A 17487-nucleotide genomic window follows, 5' to 3' on the forward strand; every position below is an offset into this window, starting at 1 on the left:
TTGCAAGCCCTAAAATTTCCTCATTGCTGGTCAAATCCACATTCTGACAGATTAATGTGTACTTACTATTACAATCCCTCTGAGAGGCTCTCTTTGTCCTGGACCCCAAATACTGAAAGTGCCTGTAAATGCACTGTCTTAAAGCTAAACTTTATCAGAACCTTTTCTGATTTGTGAGTCAGCTCAGGGTTGACCGTGTTATTACCGCACCTAGCCTGTTTTGCAGCCTTCTGTCCACCCATTCCTGAGCTACCCCTTCTCAGGAACCTGCCCTTGTGTTATCTGACTTTGAGCCAGGCGTGCGTGCTCACTCCGGAAGCAGCACTCCATTGCAGTTCAGCTCCTCCTGCTATGAGACTTCACAGCTTCTGTCACCCTGCAAATGTCAGCCTCCCTCTCCCCCCAGCGGAGGCACTATTTACCTCCCTCACAGCTTTATTCTTTCAAAATTGAAACCAAAATCTTTTGGAAATACACATCCTTCTGCAAGACCTGTCATTTTAAGAATAGCATAAATTGCAATCAAATGTAGCTGTAGCACAAAGGACAGATGAATGCTAAAATAATGAAATTTACGTTATAGAATGACTCCTGCATTGACAACTGGTGGTGGAAACTTTTGTTGTTTGGTGTTTTTTGTAGTAGTTTAAATATGTTGTTGACAACCAGATTAGCAAGGCAACATTACTTACGAGTTTCTGCCTAGACATGAAAATAGCTTACATAAATGGGTTACTGGGTATAAAATCAAGCTTTATTGTATTTGTTAAATGAGATTCTGCCATTCTGCCTTTTCTTTTGTGATCTAATTGTCCAATAAAGATGTCATTCATTCATTTGCTTAACAAATACTTACTGAGTTTCTATTATATTAGAAATATTGTACTTACCAATGAAGTAAGTGAAGAGTTTATTGACTATAATTTTAGGTTTTTTCCCCCAAATCTGTCAGTAGCTTAGAGCAATAGGGTTTGGCTTTTTTCATTTTGTTAGATCTTACCAAAGTTCATCTTTTAAAATTATTTGAGGGAGGGTATATATGTGCAAAGGAACTCTGGTGCCCAGGTGGTTAAGAGGTTGGCTGCTAACCAAAAGGTCAGTGGTTCAAACCCACTAGCAGCTTCATGGCTGTCTGCTTCCATAAAGATTATATCCTTGGAAACCCTATGGGGCAGTTCTACTTTGTCCTGTAGGGTCACTGTTTATCGGAAATCGACTTGCTGTCAACAGTTACATACACTTTTTTTTTTACGTGAATTTTATGTTTTCAAAAAATACTAAGTAATTTAAAAATTAATTTCCCATAACAGCATAATTCCTAGTAAAATATAATAATAACGATCTTTAAATAATTTTGACAGGGTGATTATGGGCCATGATTATAATAGCTTAATGACACTGACTTAATAGGAATCTTTTTTTCCTCATTGTAAAGTAGCATGCCCTTCTTTGTGTATTTGTGGATATGTGTGTAAGAGAGTGTGTATGTGCTCGTGCGTGCGTGTGTAGGATTGGATTAGTCATAGGCAAGTTGTTGAATATCAGGGAGAGATGACTTGAAATAAGTCCAGTAGTATTTTAATTAAAAATTTTATTTAGTTACATGGCCTTTTATTAGACTGTATGTGTAGTGTGTGATGATTAACTGCTTGAACCTTGGAGTAAAACAGAGATCTGAGTTCCAGTTCTGCCTTTGCTTACTGTGAGGAAAAAGTGAGACTGAGATGATGTAGGTAAAGCTCTTAATACAGTCCTCAGCGTATAGCAAGTGCTATTTAAGTGTTTATTATTTCTGTTATAGTCGTTGTCATTTTATTAGTGTTTCAATTCCTAGGTCATGTAGCCCTTGGGCTTTTCCTTTGTTGGGACAAAATATGAGATGTGACTGACTCTTAAGTAATAATCCTGAAAAGAATCAATAACTCAATGAGTTGATTTTTACCATTTCCTAATAATATAACAAAGATAAATTGACTTTATATAGCAAAGGCTAGGCATGTGATGATAATTGTTTCTTATCCAGAGAAATGAATTGCTTTTGAAGCTCTTCTGCAGTAGATGTTTGTATCTGTTTTAATCAAAGCCTGAGACAGAAAGAGAAACCCTTTGCCTTATGTAACACTTTTTACAAATTCAAAATAACGAAACAAACCAAACCCACCGCTGTCGAGTCAATTCCGACTCATAGCAACCCTACAGGACAGAGTAGAACTGCCCCATAGAGTTTCCAAGGAGTGCCTGGCGGATTTTAACTGCTGACCTCTTGGTTAGCAGCCGTAGCACTTAACCAATATGCCACCAGGGTTTCCAAATTCAAAACAGAGGGTGTTATATAAATGCTCATCATTTTCAACTGGAGTAGTTTTACTAGGTCTGAAAATGGAGGATCTCAGTTACAAATTTTCTAGTGAAATCTGGTGAATCCTATGGGAAGCAGCTACACTTCTTAGGCTATAGTTGTTCCAGCGAGTAACCTGAGCAAGTTATTGTCTCACTCTTTTATCCCCTAATTCAGTTAGACACTGATTTTTATTAAATCTACCTTCAAAATGTTTCTGAAATTTATCTAATTTTACTCCAATTCCTTTACTTTCATCCTGTTTTAAGTGAGTCCTGTCTTTCCTCTGAATTAGTGCAGTAGCTTCCCTATTCACCTAACTCCATTTTTGTTTCACTTCAATCCATTCTGCATATAGCAGACAGAGTAATATTTTAAACACAAATTTGATTACTTACCTACTTAAAATTTTTCCATTAACCTTGGGATGTCAAGAATAAAATTTAGGATTGACAGCCCATAATACCCTACATGCTTTGTTTCCTGCTTACCTCTCTAGATTTCACTTTGCATAAATTTACTTTAAAATTAATCTTCCTGAATATGAGGTATTCTGTAAGACCAGTAACTACATTTTTATTTCCCTCCACGTATATATTTATTTTAGCCTTTTTGACAGTATAGCCCAAGCAAATAACTTAGGAGCTACTTTGAAACTTCACTAACTTGAATTTCCAAGAAGAAAACAATTCAGAGTTATGAAAATTCAAAATTATGTATTTTTAGAAGAAACATTTTTATTTCATTAAAATGCCTACTAATTCAAGTTAGACTAAAATGTGCTTTTTTTCTTTTTTGTTACTTGGTTCTTAAGAGTCACGTACTTTGACAAATAGATAAATATGATTTATGAATAGCACAGCAATTATTTTATAAGTCTGTGTTTCCAAGGACTCCTGTGACTATGGAAGATACAAAAAGATACGGTCAGTTCTAGCCCTCTAAGAATGTGGGACCGTATTCTGAATTGACCTGTGGTGGTGCTAGTGACTGTTTTTTGGGGGGGTGCTAGTAACTAGCACCAGATTTTTTTTAATGGTTAATAAAATGAAGGTAATACAAGTCCCAGCTGCATCAATATGATCACAGAATATTATTTTTCTATTACTTTTTCTTGAAAATAACAAACTATTTTTAAATTTTCTATAAAAGTTAAGATCCATTTTGGAAAATGGCCTGGATAGTGAGGCTTTTGGCTTGCCCCCAGTCCAGCCAATAGCCTCTGTAGTTTGCTCTTCAGCTTTGCAAACCAAATATTTACCAAATTATATTCTTTGTACAAACGCAGGAAAACCTTATTTTGACTTCGAAGGCATGTTGAGGTCAGTAGTGTTTAATTTGCTGCATCGTGCAGTGGTGAAATGGAGTTGCAAATTGTTCTGACACTTTAGAAGGTAATGTTAAGTGAATTATTTAGTGTTAAGTAAAGAACCCTGCTAAATTATTTTAAACTATTCATGGTTTAATTAAAATGCAGTATTTTAAGATTTAGGTAATTAAAAGTTTGTTATATTTTCAGTCCGTAGATTAACCTTTTGAGTTTTGAATCATACGATGTCCTCTTTTAATTAAAACAAAATCTCTACAGTTGATGTTTTTAAATGTGTAATATAGGAAGGTTAAATTTTTATATGAGCTCTTAGCAAAACAAAAAGTTAATTCAGTGTTTTTCTTTATATAATTAAAAGAGTAAATACTTGGAGGTTAAAAATGGCATGAGACCGTGGCTGATGGAAGTCGCTTTTAGAGCTGTTGCATTAGAACTGAAAGGAAAGTATGCCACATGAACCAAATCAAGAGGCAGTAGCTACAAATAAATTCAAGTGTAAGAGTATGACAAGAATAAGCCACCATATATAAAGAAGCACTTACCTAAACAAACCGAAACCCTGAGGAATTTGCGAATTATGATGTAATAGGAATAATCATTTAATAGGGAAGGTAGGAGCTGTTACATGCCTCCCTCTTTGAATGTCTCGTAAGATCACTTTGTGGAGTGAGATGACTGAAGCGGAAAATAATTCAGTGGCAGCGTAACAGGTAGACTACCATTTAGAGAGGCCAAACGCCTGAGAGAAACGATTGCATTAGGGATAGGGCTTAGGTTAGAAACAAAGTATGTTCAGAAACAGGCTGCCACTTCCTTGTGTTTTTTTTTTCCTCAAGGAGTTGCACATGCTGTTTCTCTAACCACTGTGTACATATTCCTGTATCTGTCTTCACCTACTTCTTTTCTCTCGAAACGTTTATCCTAGTAGCATTGAGACATCCTCTCAGCTTGAAGGTGTTATTTCCGCTCAGTCTTTTTTATCTAACCTCCTATAAGCATAAGCAGTTCCACTCCAGTTTACCCTTAAATGTACACCTTGGGATTAATCTTTACTTCACATCAGCAGGAAAACAGTTGTCATAATACCGACTCCCAGTCTCTCCAATTAATTAGTTTTATATTTGTTTATGGATTGGAACACTTAACATTGTTAAAATGGCAGTACTCCTCAAACAGATTCAATACAGTCTCTATTAAAAGTCCAACTGTCTTTTTTGAAGAAATGGACATGCAACCCTAAAATTTATATGGAATTGCAAGGGACCCTGAGTAGCTAAAACAATCTTAAAAAAGAACAAAGTTGGAGGATTTACACTTCCTGATCTGAAACCTTACTACAAAGCTATAGTAATCAAAACAGTGTGATATTAACATAAAGATAGACATTTAGATCAGTGGAAGAGAGTTCAAGATACAGAAATAAACCTGTATATCTATGGTCAGTTGCTGTAGACAGGAATGCCAAGACCATTCAGTGGGGAAAGAAGAGTATCTTTGACAAATGGTGTTGGAACAGCTGGATATCCACATGCAAAGTAATGAAGTTGGACCCATACCTCACACTATATGCAGAACTTAGAACAGATCAAAGCCCTAATGTAAGAGCTAGAACTGTGAAACTCCTAAAAACAACAGGAGTAAACCTTTATGGCATTGGATTCTTAGATTTGACACCAAAAGCACAAACAACAAAAGAAAAAAAATAAACTGGACCTTATAAAAATTACAAACTTTTGTGGATCAAGAAATTGAAAGGATAACCCACAGAATGAGAGAAAATATTTGCAAAGCATGTATCTGATAAGGGTCTAGTATGCAGACTATATAAAGAACTCCTACAAATTCAAAAACAAACAGCCCAATTTAAAAATGGGCCAAGGACTTGAATAGACATTTCTCCAAAGATGTGCAAATGGCCAATAAGCACATGAAAAGATGCTGCATATTATTAATCATTAGGGAAATGTAAATTAAAACCACATTGACATACCACTTCACCCCCACTAGGATGACTAATATTAATAAATAAATAACAAGGGTTGGCGAGGATGTGGAGCAGTTGGAGCTCACACCCACTGCCGGTGAGAGTGTAAAATGGTGTGCCTGTGGTGGAAAACAGTTTGACAGGTCTTCAAAATGTTGAACGTAGAATTACCATATGACCCAGCAATTCTACTCCTAGATATATGCTCCAAAGAATTGAAAGCAGGGACGCAAACAGACACTTGTACATCAGTGTTCATTGTAGCATTATTTGCAAAAGCCAAAAGGTGGAAACAACCCAAATGTCCATCAGCTGATGAATGGATGCATGAAATGTGGTGTATCCGTACAGTGGAATGTTACTCAACCATAAAAAGCGATGAAGTACTGATACATGCTGCAGCATGATAAACCCTGAAAGCATTATGCTAAACGAAAAAGGCCAGACACAAAAGGCTACATATTGTGTGATTCCATAATATTCCACATTATATGAAATGTCCAGAATAGGCAAATACATAGACATAGAATACAGATTAGTAGAAAGGGAAAGGGAAGTGACTGTTTAGTGGGTATGGCATTTCCTTCTGGGGTGATGAAAATGTTTTGAAACTGGTAATGGCGACGGTTGTACGACATTGTGAATGTACTTGAAGCTACTGAGTTTGTACGTTTTAAAATGGTTGAAAATTGTGAATTTTACCTCAGTTTAAAAAAATCAGTTGGTAGATACCTACTGTCTTTTAGTAATTTGGTTTATAAACCCAAAAATAGGCAGAAATACAGAATTAACCTCACCCAAGGAATTAAATAATAACAATGTTGTAAAAACAGGTGCCTTTTAAACTGCAAGTTATGCTTTTAAAGGATATTTAAATGGAAATTTTTTTAGCACTTACTCTATCAAACCAAAGAATTTCAAGCCCTATTCAAATAATATATAATGTTGAACATGTATTCATTTTAAATGACCAACATCTCTATGGCTTTCAAACTAACGTTCAAAGACATGGTGATAATTTTCTTTCTTCTTTAAGAAAGCACACTTCCTTTTCTGATTATAAACTAATAGATGCTTGTTACAGAAAATCTAGAAAAACACGTGAATCTTTGTTGTTGTTAGTTGCCATCGAGTCGGCTCCAGCTCCTGGTAACCTTATGTGTAACAGAATGAGACATTATCTGGTCCTACACTGTCTTCGTGATTGTTGGTATGTTTGAGTCCATTATGGCAGCTATTGTATCAGTCCATCTCAGTGAGAGTTCCCCTCATGTTCGCTGAGCTTGTACCAAATATGATGTCTTTTTCTAGCTATTGGTCTTTCCTAATGGGCATGTCCAAAGTAAGCAAGCCAAAATCTTGCCATTCTCATTTCTGAGAGGCATTCTGGTTGTGTTTCTTCCAAGATTTGTTTATTCTTCTGGCAGTACATAGTATGTTCAGTATTCTTCCCCAGCACCACAGTTTGGACACATCAGTTCTTCTTCTGTCTTCCTTTTTCATTGTCCAGCTTTCACGTGCATATGAGGCGATTGAAAAGACTATGGCTTGGGTCAGACACACCTTAGTTATCAAAGTGACATCTTTGCTTTTTAATCTTTAAAGAGATCTTTTGCAGCAGATTTGCCCAGTGCAGTACGTCATTTGATTTTTTGACCGCTGCTTTCATGGACATTGATTGTTGATCCAGGTAGAATGAAATCCTTGACAACTTCAATTTCTTTTCCATTTTCATGGTACTATTTATGTGTTGAATTGTGAGGATTTTTGTTTTCTTTACGTTTTTAATGACATGATCAATTACTGTACACGTGTACCTCACTGAGTGGACTAGACAGAAATAAAATTGACTACATATATGGAAAGAGATGATGGAGAAGCTCAATATCATCAGTCAAGATGGAGCCAAGGACTGACTGCAGGAACAGGACATCAGTTGCTTCTGTGCAAGCTCAAGTTGAAGCTTTAAGAAAATCAAAGCAAGCCCACAAGGGCTAAAGTATAACCTTGCGTACATCCCACCTGAATTTAGAGACCATGTCAAGAACAGATTTGACACATTGAACGCTAACAACCAAAAACCAGCGTTGTAGGAAAATACACCCCCCCCCCCGCCAAAAAAAACCAAACCCATTGCCATCAAGTCAATTCCAACTCATAGCAACCCGATGGGACAGAGTAGAACTACATCCCATACAGTTTCCAAGGAGCCACTGGTAGATTGAAACTGCTGACCTTTTGGTTAGCAGGAGTTCTTAACCACTGTGCCATCAGGACTCCAGGAAAATGTCAAGGACGTTATATATGAAGAAAGGTCTTAGAATGCTTATATTCTGATCTCTTTGTTCCCGTCTTTCATGTTGGTTTCCACCCTCTAAAACTAATCTTTTTTGTTTTTATTGAATGGGCAGTTTTCTAATATGGTTCTCAATTTCTTTGCTGTGATTATTCCATCCCACTAATTCCACCAGCCTATTGCACACTAGTTCCTTTTGGGTTCAGTTTTCTTCTTACTGAAATATATCCTTGAGTAGTTCTTTTAGTGAGGATCTATGAATGGTAATTTTAGTTTTTGTTCAAAAATATTTTTATTTCATTCTTACTCTTCAATTATTTAGTTACATTTGGTTGGTAATTTTTTTTTCTGTAGCACTTTTAAATATATTCTTGTATTCGTGTATCTTACTGATGAAAAGTCTTAATTGCAATAACACCTTTTGTCTCTTTAAAAATAGTCACCTTGGAAAGCTGTACTTTTTTAAAACAATTTTTTAGATTTACTGTGCTAATATACCAAATGAGTTAATCTGATTTGTTTAATAAGAAGTAAGTGATCAAGTGTGAGTCATGTCATATTTAGTCAAAAACAAAACCTCCCAAGTTTTCTACTTGAATATGTATCTACTAGTCAAGTGTTATTTTCTGTGATGTACATAGTGTCATGTATTTGGTTTTTTTTTCCCCCCAAAAGCGCTATTTTGAGTTATATTTTAATTTAGATAGAGTCTTGCAATAGTTCTAGACCTGTGTTGTCCAATAGGACTTTCATGATAATGAAAATGTTCTGTATCTGTGCTGTACAATAAGGTAGCCACTAGCCACATATGGGAGTCCCAATGGTGCAATGGTTAAGAGCTATGGCAAGCTACAGCTGCTAACCAAAAAAGTCGGCGGTGCAAATCCACCAGTCGCTCCTTGGAAACCCTTTGGGGCAGTTCTGCTCTGTTCTGTAGTGTCTTTAGGAGTCAAAATCAACTCGATGGTACCTTACAATAACCACCCCGTATGACTTCTAGGCCCTGAGTGCCTATATAGTCCCTATTTACCTTTAAAAAAAAATTTTTTTTTATTTACCTTTATCTGTTAGCAAATGAGTAGAAGTTTTGAATTAATAACTTGATTAACTTTAGACCAAAACCAAAACAAAACTTTATTAATTTTAGACCAAGTAATTTAAAATAATTCATTTTTATATGCAGAATTTTTTTTCAGAATCTTAAAACTGATTAGGTTTTTGTTTTGTGTAGTTAAGGTTTGACTGTAAAGTATAAAAATTAGAAATAAGTTGTAGAATTATAATAAGATACCTTTTAGCAAAATAACAGATTGACTCATGAAATAAAGCTTATCACCTGTGAGTAATGAGCTCCTTTAAAAAAGCATCTGTAGGAGACCAAATGATCAAAAATTACTCTAAAGCAAAGGTGAGAAGGTAAGGGGCAAGGAAACTAGAGAACTGAAAATGGTACAACCAGAATGGAATGAGTGAGAATGGTGACAACATTGTGAAAAAAATGTAACCAATATCACTCAATAATCTCTATTAAAAAAACCAAAAACCCATTGTTGTCAAGTCGATTCTGACTCATAGTGACCCTATAGGACAGAGTAGAACTGCCCCATAGGGCTTCCAAGGAGCACCTGGTGGATTTGAACTGCTGACCTTTTGGCTAGCAGCCGTAGCTCGTAACCACTGTGCCACCAGGATTTCCGAATGATCACTATAGAGATTGTTAAATGGGAACCTAATTTGCTGTGTAAACTTTTTACCCTAAACACTTTAAAGAGCATTATTTTAAAAAAGAATTCTAATGAGAGATTTGTATATTTAGCTTATGGGACTACTTTCTACATAATAGACACAAATCTCAGTACTGTTTGCGAAGTATTATATTAAGGTTGATACATCTTCTGAGGTTAATTTTTTATATATTGTGTTCTCTATTGAGTAAGAAAAACTATAAGAATAACTCTTCAGATTTTGCTGTACTAAACAAGTGAGTTTGTTAAGAATGTCTTCTGTTTTTCAGATTGCAAATAGAAGAATCTTCTAAGCCTGTAAGACTATCACAACAGCTGGACAAAGTTGTAACAACCAATTACAAACCTGTCGCTAATCATCAATACAACGTAAGTCCTCTGCATGTCTTTCTTCATTCTATTGTATCTTTATTGTTTCTTGTATTATAGACTCATAGGTTCTGGTAGAACCTGAGCCGTCAAGCACCTGCTATCAGGTGCTGGCCTCCCGCACTGGCCAGCCTTTGCCTGAGCATCTTCAGTGCAAAGGAACACAGGACTTTCCAAACTATTAACTTTATTGTTTTTTTAAAGGCGTGTACTGGAGTGTTAAAGTGACTGGAAACTACCCAAATGCACATGGACAGTTGATTAGATAAGTACAGTGTGGCTTAGTCACTTAATGAGGTAACATACAACAACTACACACAGAAGGATGGGTGAATTTCACACACTGAATGCTGGGCAAAAGAAGCTGGACACAAAAGAATACTTGTATGATTTTATTTATTTATGTCAAGGACAAAACAGGCAAGATAAATCCTTGCTGTGACAATTCAGGATTATGTTCGTTGGGGGTTCAGGATGGTTATAACTGGAAGGAAACAAAGGGTTCAGGCGTGCTGGTGATGTTTCCTGATCCCGGTGCTAATTACATGGATGTAGACAGTGTTCAGTTTGATGGTTCATTGAGCCGTGCATTTAAGGTGAACGTACATTTTTCTGCATGCGTTATATGTCCTGGCAGTCCCCTTTTTGCACAGTTCTCATATATTTGAATTTTAGTTACCACAGTTCAGTTAAATAACACCAGTCCCCCAACAACATAGTTCAGAATTTAGTTACCGTGGTATGTTAACTGTGAGTAATTGCATAAAGTACAGGCTTCGCTGCTAGCTCCTCAGTCCACAGATCACTAAGTAAATAACAGATGCACAATGTAATCAGTGACCGATCCCGACACTTCTTGCAGAGTCTGTCGGTGATTGCCCACTGCACATCTGTTAGTCAGCAAAATGTGTAGTTGTGTTGCCTCCTTGTCTCCTGGTGATAAACTCACGTGGCATTTTACAAAAACGTTTACTCAAAAGAGGGAATTGGCCAACAAAGATGAAAGTGCAGCAAAGAAACAAAAAGTGATGTGTTGGAAGTAAAATTAGAGTCGAATGTGAATGATATTGGCATTCTACCACTCAGGAGACTCTAGATATGTAGCCTTAGGAACGTGTGTTGTTGTTAGTTGCCGGCAAGTCGGTAGGAACTTCCTGAAAGCAAACTTACCAGCATAAACATGGAAAGTGTTTGTGATCAAAAGGATACACATACTCCAGAGAAAGAGATGACAGCAGAAATCTTCACAATAAAGGAACTCTCAAAGATATTTCACAACATTGAAAGCAGAAAAGATAAACTGTTGGAAGCTAATCCAGTCTTAGTAGGGAGTCTAACAATTGGCATAGCATAGAAAAAATGCTCACTTTGTATCATATATTTGTTGGAATTGTCACAACAAGCATGTTTTATCTGAATTTACAGTGAGCAGTAAAGTTCTGCTGTTGGGATGAGAAAGGGAGAAAGCTAGGGAAAACTATCAGTACTTAGCCATGTCAATATCCTACCTCAGTTACCTCAGATTTGTCTTCTCTCAATAACAAATGTTTTTTAATGCCTGTATTGTGCCTGAGATACATAACCCTGGTGAACCAAATAGATTTCATTCAATTCTCTGGCCATGCCTTTTCATATCCCCAGTTTGGGGTATAATCTTTCTTTTATTGATAGTAGTGAATACACATTTCTATACTATAACTGTTTTTCTCTACAATGGTCACTCTTGTTATACTGTCGCAGGCCATCATTTCTAAGGCAATAGGCAAGTCTCCGAGGTCCTCAAAAGCTAGTCAAAAATCTGACCTCTGTCTAGTTCATCTTAGTGACATTGACACTCAGCAGATATTGAAGGCAGAGAGATCTCTGTTCTTACATTGTTTTCTTTTTACTACTAAAATAAGTACAGATACATTGTATTCTGAATTTGTTAGAGCATAAAGCTGTAATAGCCTACTGTTTAAAAACTCTAACGTTAAGTGATATTTCAGTCCACGGTACTGAACTTTGTTAAGGTTGTCATAGTATGAATGAGTCATTATGCCATTATAGCAATCACTCACTTTCTTTTGATTAACAGCTTACGTGAAAACAAAGATTGGCTATATATCTATCACATTACACTATTTGAATATCAAGTGATTTTTTTTCATAAGAGTGTATCAGAACAGGTGGGGCCACCTAACGTACGTTTAAAAAGCAAATTCTGTATTATAATACCAAGTATAGAAAGAGTATAAAACGTCTGTTATTTATCGGACAGAATGTTGATTTTTAAAAGGTTGAGAATCATCAGTGTAGTTCAACAGGAATGACTTAGAGATTATGTAATCAAGACTTTGTATAAAAAATATAAACTGAGTATAATGCTGAAATGTTTTCAGACTTTTGCCAGATGGTGCCATGTAAACATGGAGCCCATTATTTCTTCTTAACAATTGAGGTTCATTTAATGCGATTACCAGAATAAAACTCAGAAAAAAAATTTTTGTACCAAAAATGGAAGGAGGGATGGAAAATTGCATATATATATATATATATATCTATATATATGTAAAAGTGTAAGACTCTATCCCTACATTGCATCAGAAAGAAACAACCTTGCATTTACCCCAGAAACTTTTTTACCCCCCCATGACACATAAATATATATGTGTGTGTATATATATATATTATATACATACATATATATATGTAATCATCTCCAAATTTTTGAACTCCCTCTTTTGCACATGGAGCTATTAAATTCAAGTGTGTCTCTTTAGTTCACATACTGTCTGGGATATAGCACCTACCATGTTTGCCATTCATAAAAGCATGTGTTGTGTTGGCCCATAAAAGATTTACGTGAGTAGCGTTATCTCTTAGAGTGCCCCTTCCTTAAAAGCTCAGCCTTGAAAACTCCTTGTACTAGGATATGACCTACCCTAAGTAGCCTTTCATCTGCCTTGAATCTTCATTAAGTTTCTGAAACTTAAACTGGTTCGTGTAGGTCAAAACTTTCCAGAGCGAGTTTTTTAAACACTAATTTGGTGAAAGCCTCCTTGAAAAGAGTTTTAGAAAAAAGGATTCTGTGGTAAAATAACTTTCGTAGGTTCTAATTATATTCCACCCTCTTCAAAATTGACAGTGCATTTTAATATGTTAAAAGGTTGGGAACCCTCAGGAATTTCTATAATCCTGCATTTTGCAAACATTTTACCATCGAGTTCCCCTTGCCCCATTCTTTAAGCTGGTGCAAACATTCTGAAATAATGAGCCGTTAAAGTAGGATGTACAAGAGGTGAGGGAGGAATATTGGAACTTACACTGACGTGTCTGTCTGTCTGTCTATCCTATCTGTCTGTCTGTCTATCCAATCTATCTGGGTTAATATGTAGATAATGAAACATTTGCTGTTTCAACAGTCTCCACATGGACAGTTCAGTGACATTATGTTCATCATGTTGTTCACCTGTCACCATTAACCATTCTCAAATTTTTCCATCATCGTTAGCTTTCAGATACTTATGTTGATGTATCTGTAAATTTGGGAATTTATAGATTATAATAACTTTTTAGCTAAACTCAATCTCAAAAAATGAACTTAAATGTCTTAAAAATATTCTTGCAAAAATGTAGATTAAAGATAATACTAATAAAGCAAACATACGTGAACAAGAAAGTGGAAAAACTGGCACTTCTGCTGCTGCTAAAATGATCTTTTTGTCATTCACTTTATGAGGTGGAAACAGTGATGATGTAAGCAGATCTGACAAGAACTTGGCCAGTTGAAAATGAAATTATCAATATCTTTTAAATATGGCTTTCATATCGGCTCTTTCCTCAGTTAGTATCTGCCAGGGAAACAGAAACAACTGTAGCTCTTTCAAACAGAAAGAGATTTAACATAGGGAATTTATTACAAATTAGTTACAAATACAAAGGAAAGGCTAGAGTTGCAAAAGGTAGAAAGGGGTTACCCAAAGATCATAAACCTACTGTAGCCAAAAGTGCTCCTGCAAGCAGGAAAAAAAAAAAAAAAAAAAAACTCCCTTCCTCCCACCTCCATTCTCCCCTTGGCAGAATCCAGCTAGAAACCAGCTGGCAAGGGAATCTTGGAAATGTAGCTTGCACCCCCTAGCCATTACTACCTCCAAGACATGGAGCTGGTGTCCTGCTAGGGATATAACAGACACAGAGATCCTTGACCTTTGTGTGTTGTGCCTTAAACTGTTCCAGCTATTGTTAGTGTGATGCTGTCACAATTTGCAGTACATTTAAAAACTAAGAGATCCAGAAAATGAGGACAGATCACTGTATTTTAAGAGCAAGAAGTGTTTTATAATTTTGACAAATTAAAACTTACTCTTAAAATAATTTATTTTTATTTCATCTCTTAATTTTTGGTTTTGTGTGTTTTATAATACCCACATTATTAGTACAGTAGTATATTTTTATGATTTACAAATATACATGTAGCTTATGCTCCAGTTTTGTTATGAGAAAGGTGTATAATCAAAGTTTAGAGTCAGCTGATGTGGATGAGCCCTTCCAGCTCCCTCACCTCTGACTGCAAGCAAGGATGCCTCTGTATGTGTGTTGTGGTTGACTTTTATGTACATCCTCATGTAGGCTGTGTAAATTTTACAGCCTTCTTATGTGTACAGTCTCTTGTGACCTTTCTCATAAGGAATTCCTTTTCTCGTAAGGAATTGTGTCCTCCACTGTCTAGATAGTAGTTCTCAACCCTAGCTGTACACTAGAGTCACTTGAGGAGCTTTTAAGAGAACCATACCTCCAGAGATTATGGTTTAATTGATGTAATGTAGAGGCCAGCTATCTTAATTTTATTTAAGGTCCTTGGATGTTCTAGCACAGACATAGTTCCAAATTGATAGGAGCTTTTTAGTTCTGTACACCGTCTTCTGTTACAGGGGAGAAATTGCACCTTGGAGGAGACCAAGAAGCCTCTTTCCACCAAAACCTAGGGGTTTTAAACTAAAACATGATGTCTTTGTTCTCATTTTCTCCCGAGTTTAAAAAAAGGTGTCTACCACCACCACCACCCCCCCCCCCAAACTTCTTTTCCTGGCAAGAGCTCTTAAAAACCTAGAAGAGCTGAACTAGAAAATTAGTTGTGAGAGGGAAGAAAATAATTTTTAATTACATATATAAATTCTGGATTTTGCTGACTAAAACAGATGCCTTTGTGGCTATATCATACAGACTTTTCAGCCACATTTGCCCATTGTAGTTTATAGAAGAAACATACTACATGCTTTGTCCATTTTAATTTGCACACCAATTACTGACCAACTGTAAAAAATTAATTTTCTCCCAAGAGACAGTGACACACTAGGCAGAAATAGAAACACCGGAGGGGGTGGTGATACTTCCTAAGGTTTTAAAATGCAAAACCATGATGAATAGGCTGTCTCGCTCACTTCAAAAGTTAAAATAAAAACCTTCACAAAGACTGGCTTCACAAAGCAATCAAAGCATTTCTGCAAACAAAAATCTAGAAATTTACAGACATCTGTATTATAATATTTTAATTGGTGGTGGGTGGCATTTATAATTTTAGTCAGTGATTAGGGTTTCAGTAATGACAGCGGAACATCTCTTTATCACATCCACAATGGCTTTTCAACATTTGGTTCCATTTCAATCTTGAATAATTTATTTTCTGTTGTGAAAGTAAAATTAATTGTATATGATGGGTTTTCGAATTGTATAAATTTGTAACTGGGGACTAAATTTGAAGTGCTTTACTGAATTGACATTTCTCTGCATTCAGTTATGCAGTGATCTGTGGTCATTGGGGACAGGTATAAGATGGATAATTAAAATTCACATTGTATTAAAGCTGTTTCTACTCTAATACCCACCTTCCCTGATATTTTATAGTCACTCTAATAAGTTAAGAGATCTGAGTGCTTTGAGTGTCATTTTCTTGCAATACTTGTGTGCCAATGAAAAACAAGCTGCCCAAAGGGAAAAAAGCTAGAAAGAGAAGAAATAAAATTATCTCAAAACCACACTCTTAAATAGACTAGTTTATATCATCCGTGTTTTGTTTCTAGAATTTATTTTATTTGTAGTACAAAGCTGTGAGTACAATATTAAGATTACCATTTCTATACTGTTGTCTTAGGCTGGGTTCTCGAGAGAGGCAAAACCAGTGAACCATATATAGAGACAGAGCCAGAGCAATTTATCTCAAGGAAATAGCTCGCACAGTTATAGGGACTGGCCAGTCCCAAGTCTGTAGTCAGGTGTTAGCCTGAAGGCTTCTCCTGACTCATGTAACTGTAGGGGCTGACAAACCCAATATCAACAGGTCAGGTGGCAGGCTGCTGGCTCATGGGCTGTGCGGAGGCTGATGAATCCAAGATCTGTAGGCCTCTGGCTCAAGTCCCAAGAACTGGATCAGATGATGACGAGCCAGATGCAGGATCCAGAGCGAACAAAAGCTAGCAAGCTTGGATAGAACATCCATATATATTGGATGCAGGCCACACACCCAAGGAAACTTTCCTTACAGCTGATTGGCTGATGATTTTTTTTTATCAGATCACATCCTGAAGGTTATTACATTATATCACAAAGTGCAGGATAACCACATCATTACATAAATGCCAAACTGTATCATTACATAACTGCCAAACCACTGAGAATCGTGGCCCAGCCAAGTTAACACATACACAACCTTAAATATCACAACTATTTAGTTTAAGAAAAGTTACCTCAAGGATTTTAGTTTTGTCCTAACTTTAAGGTTAAGTATTAATAACTAAATGAACGTGGAAGTCATTTAAATTCCTTTTTATAGTTCGCATACATTGGGACTACCCTGATACTACAGAGCAGAATTTGGTTCATGAGCCTGTCTTGGACCTTATCAAAAAAGATTTAATTAATTCTACATTACAGAAATTTTGTTTTCAAGCAATCTTTCCTATCAGTTAATTCCATAGTAGGCCCTGAAGACATTAAAGAGATGGCATGCTTTACTTTTTCTTTTTACATAAATGTAGCTTTAAATTTCTAGCACTTACAGTTGCCTGAGGAATAGTTTTCCATTTTTGTCATTGCAGTTATTATTTTATATATCTGGGTTTTCAGATTACAGTTTTTTTGGTGCTTGTATTTTGTTTTTCATAATATTTAATTGTATTATTTACAGTAACATGTAAATGCCATATGTACTTGGCAACAAAAGCAACTTTTTTTCTTGTTGCAATTTTTTAATTGTGTTTTAGATGAAAGTTTATAGTGTAAGTAGTTTCTTATTCAAAAATTTATACACAAATTGTTTTGTGACATTGTTTGTAGTCCCTGCAATGTGTCAGCACTCTCCCTCTTCCCCTTTACACTCTGGGTTACCTGTGTCCATTTGCCCACGTCTCCTGTCCCTTCATGCATTCTCGTCTTTGCTTTTGGGCA

The 17487-nt window shown here is 36.0% G+C and overlaps 1 protein-coding gene across 1 annotated transcript in view; it reads left to right on the forward strand.

Moving 5' to 3' along the window:
* GTF2F2 (general transcription factor IIF subunit 2) overlaps window positions 1-17487 on the forward strand; it is a 187576-nt gene that overhangs the window by 144317 nt on the left and 25772 nt on the right. Inside the window, exon 6 of the mRNA XM_003412608.4 lies at window positions 9963-10062. Coding sequence (XP_003412656.2) covers window positions 9963-10062 — 100 coding nt within the window. The remainder of the gene's footprint in view (window positions 1-9962; window positions 10063-17487) is intronic.

This window comes from Loxodonta africana, chromosome 17 (genome assembly GCF_030014295.1).
Source record: "Loxodonta africana isolate mLoxAfr1 chromosome 17, mLoxAfr1.hap2, whole genome shotgun sequence".
In the NCBI taxonomy this organism is placed as follows: Eukaryota; Metazoa; Chordata; class Mammalia; order Proboscidea; family Elephantidae; genus Loxodonta; species Loxodonta africana.